This window comes from Trematomus bernacchii, unplaced genomic scaffold (genome assembly GCF_902827165.1).
Source record: "Trematomus bernacchii unplaced genomic scaffold, fTreBer1.1, whole genome shotgun sequence".
Taxonomy (NCBI): Eukaryota; Metazoa; Chordata; class Actinopteri; order Perciformes; family Nototheniidae; genus Trematomus; species Trematomus bernacchii.
The window spans coordinates 10,243,223-10,252,426 of NW_022988043.1; the positions used below are offsets into that span (position 1 = coordinate 10,243,223).

General features: G+C 39.8%; 1 protein-coding gene across 2 annotated transcripts in view; it reads right to left on the reverse strand.

Moving 5' to 3' along the window:
• Positions 1 to 5,789, reverse strand: part of kcnip3b (Kv channel interacting protein 3b, calsenilin) — a 43,799-nt gene extending 38,010 nt beyond the window's left edge. For both annotated transcript variants that reach the window (XM_034118172.1, XM_034118171.1), the window contains exon 1: positions 5,679 to 5,789. In XM_034118172.1, the coding sequence (XP_033974063.1) occupies positions 5,679 to 5,684 (6 nt within the window). In that variant the 5' untranslated portion in view covers positions 5,685 to 5,789. The remainder of the gene's footprint in view (positions 1 to 5,678) is intronic.
• Positions 5,790 to 9,204: the final 3,415 nt, after the last annotated feature.

Genomic DNA, 9,204 nt, shown 5'->3' on the forward strand with positions numbered 1-9,204 from the left:
AAAACACTGCATTCTTCTGTGTGTCTGTGAATTCCTCTATACACAAATAGATAGACTGGTCATTTCAAGGCTTCTTGTGCATGATGTTCAAATTGTTAATGATGGTCCCTTATTAAGACAAGCGTACTCGTCAAAATACTTTGTGATTGACAGGTTGCTATCACAGTGTTATGCAGTTTGAGTATTATTTTGGTCACCTACAAATATAATAATAGACAATAGTGTGTGAATATGGCACAGCAGACCACTGTGTCAATGTTGTGTTCTTGAAACCATGTTCATGTATCCTTCATCTTAACCAAGAAGCTTTTTCTAACCCAAAATATGATCCTATTTTAGAATTTTATTTTAGACAACACCTAAACAAACACTAACTCAAGCAAAGGTAGATCTCTTTCTATTTAATTGTCTGTCTCTTGGTAACTTAACAACTGTTACACAAGGAAAACACTATCTGTTTTGCATTGCCATTTGTCTTAATAAATAAAAAACAACTTAACGAAAACAGAAAAACAGAGTGCAACTAAGTCAAATAACAATTTGAGTCACTCGACAACAGAAAAATAGCTTCACAGATGGTAGTTAGAGTGCCAAGCTAATGAACTTTTGAAAATGTGACACCTTCTGTTTTCAGTTTGTCACATAAAATAGAATACAGTATCATGCACTGAGAGTTTAAAAAAAGCCTACATTTCACTGCATGTTCTCATGATGTGGTTATGCAGTGTGTCTCTTTACATGAAGCCTGCTGCAAGAAAATATGCAAGGTTCATGCTGATGGCTGAGAGCTGATACTATTTTTGTCCTGACTGCTTGAGCCTCTCAGTATGGCTGTCAGTGTGAATCAGTGTGACTGTGGGAGGACGGCACATCCATATGGGCCGCATGCTGTTTGTATGTGTGTGTGTGTGTGTGTGTGTGTGTGTGTGTGTGTGTGTGTGTGTGTGTGGTGTGTGTGTGTGTGTGTGTGTGTGTGTGTGTGTGTGTGTGTGTGTGTGTGTGTGTGTACGAACAAGTATTATATCGATGTGTGAGCCTTCACATAGAGAAAGAATGAATACTCTAGGGAGGCTTTGAGCAATAGAGGAGCCATGTTCAATTATCAGCTCCTTTCCTCCTCATCCCTTAAAATACACACACACACAAACACACACACACACCAAAGCGCTTTCCTCTTATTCCTCTTTGTGTAGGTCAATAAATACAATATAGACACCGTGTATGACCATAACAATACTAATTGATCAGTGATTGATATTTTACAGCATCATCTTTTCACCTCACCACATTTTCCGCCTCTAGGTCGATAATAATTTGCCTGGCTCAGTGCAATCGTGTCGACCAGACTGTATTGTTTCTGCCTGTGATTCTTCATGCGCAACAAGTTACATATCTGAAGAAAAAACATTGTTAATGTGGACCAATTCACCATATCATAGCTTATTTATGATGATAAATATGCACTTTTTTTAACACCCAGAGTCTAAGAAAGTGAAACTCGGGTTAGAAGAATGTTTCAGGAAACAATGGCACTGTTACACTCTCAAAACGCGTTCCTCTTAGTTTGGTGTTTGAAGTGTGTGGTGCACATCCCTGTTACTGGACCAGAACAGGTGGGGCCCTCGGACACTATATCAGGTACAGCTAGGGTTGCAAAATTCCGGGAATTTTCAAAGATGGAAACTTTCCATGGGAATTAACGGGAATTTATGGGAATGAACTGGGAATTTTCAAAATTGAAGGTTGGCTCTTCATAGGGAACTTAAATATAGTTGGGGAAAGTATATTTTAGCATAATCTTGACTAAAACAAACAGATGCCATTCAAGTACACTTGAATATCCATGCCATAGCACACTGCTTACTGCATGGCTATAGAGTGGCGAAGTCCCTCCCCTTCCGGTTGAGCCCCATGGGACCTTATTCGGAAAAGTTATGCATTGAAGTCAATGGAGAGAGAAAGATTATCTTTCGATCCCGTTTGAATTGTGCCACGAATTACACATATGATGTTTGTCAATTTAAAAGATAATTTTGCAAGTCAAAAAAATTAAAATGTGTCGTAAAACTGTGAAGTAACACATTTGTTTGTGTGAAAGGCTCAATGAACTACATCTCTGGTCAACCACACACGTCACCAAGATGGCCGTCACTACTGTCTTGTCAACAAACGATTGACTATCACCACAATGAAACACGTCCTGAAGAATGTCATGCAAAGCCTGCCTTCCTTTGATTCTCTCTGAACTGCCTGGTCGTTTTAATGTTTAATGTCAACCATTTGTGCAGATAGCATGAAGTAGAAAAGATCGCCGATGCTAACGTTAGCGTTAGCATTTCTCCCCCGGAATTAAATGGTGTATTATAGAATGATCACACCGGTGACAGTACTATTCAAAGGGTTCACGAAATATGACTACTACTCTTACTGTTTAACATTTTGGGTTACTTAATGTTACTTCATGTTAAGGCTAATAAAAATGACAAGGCTGTAATGCTAACTAACGTGCTAGCTACTAGCTATGTAGCTAACTTGATCAAGCCACTCCTGGTCCTTTCATCAGACGGGAAGCAAAAGAACGAGCAAGACCCATTGCTGGTATAATAACAACCTGGTACTAAGCACACAGGCATCTTGTTAAAGTTATCTTATCTTAGCCAGCGCCATATAGATAGATTATATCTATATTGCGCTGATCTTAGGTATCTGAATGGTGGAGGTAAACAATTGTGACATCACTTACGCGACTCTGGGATTTGTAGTCTTTCTAGTTACGTATTTTTCATAGTCTTATATTTCAACAGTTTTACGACAAACTGTGACTTTTTTGACATGGAAATGATTTTTTAAGATTGACAAACATCATATGTGTAATTCATGGCACAATTCAAACGGGATCGAAAGATAAGTTTTCTCTCCCCATTGACTTCAATGCATAACTTTTCCGGAATAAGGTCCCATACCCCGGAAGTAAGTGGGAGGGACTTCGCCACTCTATAGAGACCACACCCCCTACTACAGGCACTGTGCATTCCTCCATCACATGCACAGATGAGTAATATTTAACTCAACATTCCTGTTTTCGTTCTTCAATGAAACAATTAATTGTTCAATAAAATAATTAAAACTTGTTCTCTTCTACTTAAAAAAATAAATAATTATCTATTGAAATGTCATGTTTTTTGTTTAATTTTGCATCGAATAATTCCAAAATTCCCCAGCTTAACTTCCCATGGAAACTTTACCGGAAATGTTCCACCCCCTTGCAACCCTAGGTACAGCACAATGCACTGAATGGGTGTGTGTGTGTGTGTGTGTGTGTGTGTGTGTGTGTGTGTGTGTGTGTGTGTGTGTGTGTGTGTGTGTGTGTGTGTGTGTGTGTGTGTGTGTGTGTGTGTGTGTGTGTGTGACTGGATGTGTGTGAGTGTAGCCGTCAGCCTGTCTGGTGTACTGTCACTGATCTGTTGCAGCCTGACTGTGTGACTGCTTTGACTGACAACCCGCGTTGTGGAGAAATGCAACGTCAGGCTCTTAGAGAGGTCCTCCATGAAATACTTATTATGTCACAGTGTTAAAGTTAAAGCACCATCTATCGTAAATATGAGAGTGATTTGAATTCAATGCTTCAAGTTAAGCTGTGTGCTGGACAGAATCTAATCTCTTATAGTAGAACCAATAACTAACTATAAAGGACCATGTGAGACTTCATACCAAAATAAATTCTCTGTATAGGATAACATATATCAGATTTGATAAATGGAGAATATTCTAGGATGTAAGATCTCTGATCTCACAAAAAAAATGACAGAATTGACATTTTGAACAAACAGTAATTATTTTGCATAAAATAAACTATGAGTCACAAACTAAAACCTCAGGGACCCAGACTCCTCACAGCGTGATTCAACTCAAACTCCTGCAAGTCAATATTAAGAGAAAGGGAGGGGAAAGAGAAATAAATAACTGTTGAAAAAAAGGTGCTGCATTCAACTGCTTATACAAACAGGTATTATAAGCAGGGGTGCACACAACTTTCTCAGTGAGTCAGTGCTTGGTACTCCAACTTCTGGCGATTGTCAACGGGGGGGAGGTGGTAGTGGAGTACAGCGCTTCGCGGTGATCAGCTGTTTTAACGCAGGGCTGCTGTACAGACCGACATTAACAGCAGCCCTGTCTGTGCACACGGAGACCGACTCTGTCGTCCGGTGATCTAACCGCCTTCTGGAAAAGCTTCACAAGTACGTCGGTACGCAAATGCGCTTTGTGACACAAGTTACGGTACGCATTTCAGAGTGTTGCCGCGCATGCGTACCTGCGTACCAGTTATGTGCACCCCTGATTATAAGCATTTTTCACCATGTTCTGACATTTAAAAAGGTCAGGATAACAAATGAATTTATATTAAAAAAAAAAAAAGATTAAGTTGATTAATCAGTCGGCACAAAATGTACCTGCAACTGACTCTTTTTTAATCTCAATATCTAAATATCAAAACAATACATTTTAAAATGTTTTAAAATGAATTGGACATTTAACAATAATGAAGATGTATTATACAGTGAAAACAGCCCGTAGATTAAATGTAAAAAACATTACTTTGAAGCCATTACAAGGCACCACAAGTAACATGATGAATAAAAGATGTCAAAAACATGCACATGCATGCAAACAACGCACGTACTGAAGCCTGCGGACCTCAGCTCTCCACCTGATCATGTTGATTGATCGACCGATTTACTACAGGGTGACTGATTGATGATGAGCCTCGCCACTCAGGGAAGCTCTGCATCCAAATATCTCACCACTGTGTGTGTGTGTGTGTGTGTGAGACCATTTGTTCCTGTCTGACATTATCATACATTTACCTTTTTCTTCTGTCAGTGATCTAATGTTTTGCATCTGTGCACTAAAGTAGGATTTAAGGTCACAAGGACGAGCCATCCCTCATTTAGAAAATAAACAAAACTTAATTTGCATCTGCAGTAACAGCTTTTCCTTGTTTTCAAGCCCTCCAGAGAAACATAAACCAGCAATATATCATTCATAGAGCTTTATTGAGCTTTGCAAGGGTTGGAAGTCCCTGCAGGATGGCTGGGTTTTCACTTTACAGTCTATTATCTCGGATTTAAACTCAGAGGCTGCTTGTTGCTGAGGATCTGCTATAGATTGTTTATTTAGCCAGGAGACTAGCAGAGGCAGAATTACAACAATCATCTCCCCTTTCTTCCTAGAACTGGGGATTTAAGGCAGATTGCGCGCATTTTAAGCCAGATTCAATCAGACGAGGATTCTCCTTATGGCAAACTCAAAAATATATATCACACGTGCTAAAATTTAGGGAGTGAGATGGAGGATAAGTGGTGGAAAAGACGTGATGCTGAGTGACACTCGCTGGAAGCCGTCTGCAAGAAGATCTCCTTCTCAGCTTCCAGCGAGGATACATTACATAACTTCACTCCCAAACTCAGCTTTCGGGAGCGAAAGTGGGAACAAATGAGCCGCAGAGCCTCAAAAACAAGATGTTAATATCAATTTCGCCAACAGGTAGCTTGTCAAGCTTATCCATTTAAGTTAAGATGCGGTTTGGTTTGCCACATTAAAAAAAAGGAGATCAGTATTTTAACCTGTCGCGCTATTAACATGTCAGATATTACCAAGGCATTGTGTGTGTTTCTTACCTGCATGTTGTCCTGTGTGGTAAAGGCGACAATGATGGCTGATTTCTGCCCGAGTGTGTGTCCTCTCTGCGCCGACCCTCAGCCTCAGACTGCCGCTCGGCTGGATTCGAAGGAATGCACACACACTGTCACACACACACGTGGAGGGTGGGGGGAGAGAGGGGTGCAGCACAGAGGAAACGAGCGGACCTTCATTATTTGACAGCCTGATATGATGTAACGGCAGAGTCAACAGGCTGGCAGCGGATTAAAGCTTTTAATGTATCATCCTAAAATATGACCTGCAGGAGGTGAACACGTGGGTTAATGATGGGAAAAACTGCATAATGACGGTACAAATCATACATAGCCTACTTAAGTGATCTTTAATTCAGACTCAAGATGTAATGATTTCATTTAATCATCTGGAATGCTTCACTGCAGGATGTTTCATACAATCCTGTTGCTCTGTTAACATATCAGTCACGACTTTATGTGATGAATTCATACTTAATAGATCATCGATTAAAGTAAGCTAATACTTCATACATACATACATGTTCATTTCAAAACCATTTGCAGAAAAGCAGGCCTACTGATTCTCATGCATTAAATTATTTGTTATAAGTGTTAATATGATTTATTTTTTTTACATATAAATAACATTTATTAATTAATAAGTTATCAAGTTTATTGATAACTTATTCATTATATCATTACAGGTGATTTTCTTATCTCTGCTGTTGGTTTATTGAAAGAGGAGAAACCTGAGGATGAGGACCTAAAAAAGTGAAAGCTATAGTGTCACGATGAAGGACAGTCACTACACATACAACCCAAAATCTTAAAGTTTTTAAACTTCAGATTTGGTTAAAATGTTGTCTTTGACACTATTATTAGTAGGGTTACATTGTTACTTATTGTGCTGAAATGTACAAAAGTCATGAAGGCAGCATCTTAAAAAGAGACAATTTCCTCACTGTTTTCACTTTGTTCAGTCATCGTTTCAGTCACATGTTCCGTGTGTGTGTGTGTGTGTGTGTGTGTGTGTGTGTGTGTGTGTGTGTGTGTGTTGCATTAGATTACAGTGAGTGTCATTAGAGTGATTGGTACAGAAATGCAATTAAAGCCCTGCTGGAAAACCCGTGTGAGGTCGGTGTGGAACTGAATCAATGTATGCGACCTTGGCTCTCTGTGAAGCTGACCAGAGCAGAGACAGAAGGTTACACAGAAGGAGAGAAAGAAAGAGAGAGAGAGATGCAGACAGAGACAGAGACACACACACACACCCACACACACACACACACACACACACACACACACACACAGACACACACACACACACACACACACCACACACACACACACACACACACACACACACACACACACACACACACCACACACACACACACACACACACCACAGAAGAGAGATAGAGAGATAGTAAGATGATAGAGAGAGAGATATAGATATATAGATATATAGAGAGAGATAGATAGATAGAGATAGAGAGAGAGATAGATAGATGGAGAAAAGAGAGACTGTAGCAAGTATCAAGCCAGGTCAAGCATCCTCACACATCATGTTGATTGCATAATGAAGAGCCGGGAAATAGCCTGCAGGATGAATGAGGAAAAGCCATCTGTCTAATACAATTCTTGCTATTAGCTAAGCTGAAGACACGTTTCTATATGTTTCCAAAGAACACAGATGTCAGTTAGAGCAAATAGACATTCACACAGAGTTTCGTTTCAGAGCTGGCCAACAGAACAGTATGTCCACAAGTGGAGAGAATATTGAACCTGCTGTTGATGCTGGTTGTGATAAACAGGAAAGCAGGAAATTATCACCCGGGGCTGATGACACACTGCATGCACAAAAATAACTGCAATTTTCCCTAATATACACAGATCTATGTTATCCTCACATCATTTCTGCTGTAGCCCAACTTCCCTTATTGGGAGTTTTCTCATTTACATAACGTTGGATAATACATTTGATTTACCATTTAAAACCATACATTTCACAGATTATTAATATACATTTAGGGGCACCCATGTTGAGATGAATTAGTATATCAGGTATAAATTACCATAAGCACTGTATAACCTATACAACTTGTACATTTGACAAGTTAATCCATCAATAGTAATGTTCCAAACATATACAGTATACATATACTGACTATGAAATGTACGACTTTTACATTTTAACGATTGATGCACAAGAACACCAGGGTAGCATGATATTAATATTTGGGTTAAGGTTACACTGTTCAATTTATTACAATAGTATTGATTAAAGGTTGTATCACATGGTCAAAAAAATACATGAATACTTTAAATAAACATCCAATCATAAAAGATCACTAGAGCTTTAAGTACAACATCCGAGGCATGAAATACTGCAGATTTTTTATGCAGGTTTGAGAGAAAGTTGCTGATTGTATATATTTTGATAAAATATGCAACACAATACAACTGGAGTCCGGCTCTAAGGAGAGGTCAGGAGAAGATTATAACGCTCTTTCAGGAAGGTCTTATCTCTAAAGGGACTTTTGCTAAAGTGGATATTTTTTGCTAATCTCAAATCTGTCAGCATCCTCGTCCTTGTCTCACACGTTATCTCCCTCTCTGCATCTCTCTCTCCTCTTGTTTTCCACTTTATCCCTTCCCTGCCCTGGTCGATTTGCTACTCACACAAATGACACAAATAATTGCTTCATCTCTCATTGGATGGGCATCATTTAGAGGCCAATGAAGGAGGGCCGTGTATTGACTGGTGAAGGGAGTGAACATTCAAGAGGGGCACACACACACACACACACACACACACACACACACACACACACACACACACACACACACACACACACACACACACACACACACACACACACACACACACACACACACACACACACACAAGGTGTAACATAGAGAAATAAATATATATTTTTTGACCTTTCTGTTTCTCTTCTCTCTTTTCTGTCTTTGTTTTACTAAACCATCACACACACACACACACACACACACACACACACACACACACACACACACACACACACACACACACACACACACACACACACACACACACACACACACACACACACACACACACACACACACACACACACACACACACACACACGAAGGCTAACAGTTATCAGAGAGAATGGCTCAGTGGGACAAACAATGGGTCAGCTCCATCTGAACTCACACACACAATAAACATGACTGAAGATGGTTGAAGATCGGAGCGGCTCTGTGGGGGGGGGTATATCTGTTTGTTGAGTTAGGACACTGCTCCTCCCTCCGCTACACCAGGACGTCCACAGTGTATTCAGAAGAGGAAAGATAACATCAGACGGAAGGACACCAGTAAGAGTTGATTTGTTCTTACAGGAAGATAGCAATACAATACCACGATATACTCATAGGTTTAACCTCTTATTCTACAGGTTACAGAAGGATCAACTTCAGTGGTTCCCAAACTCGACTTTTGTCACCTAAAACCAACCGATGCAAACTTGGGACTCTTC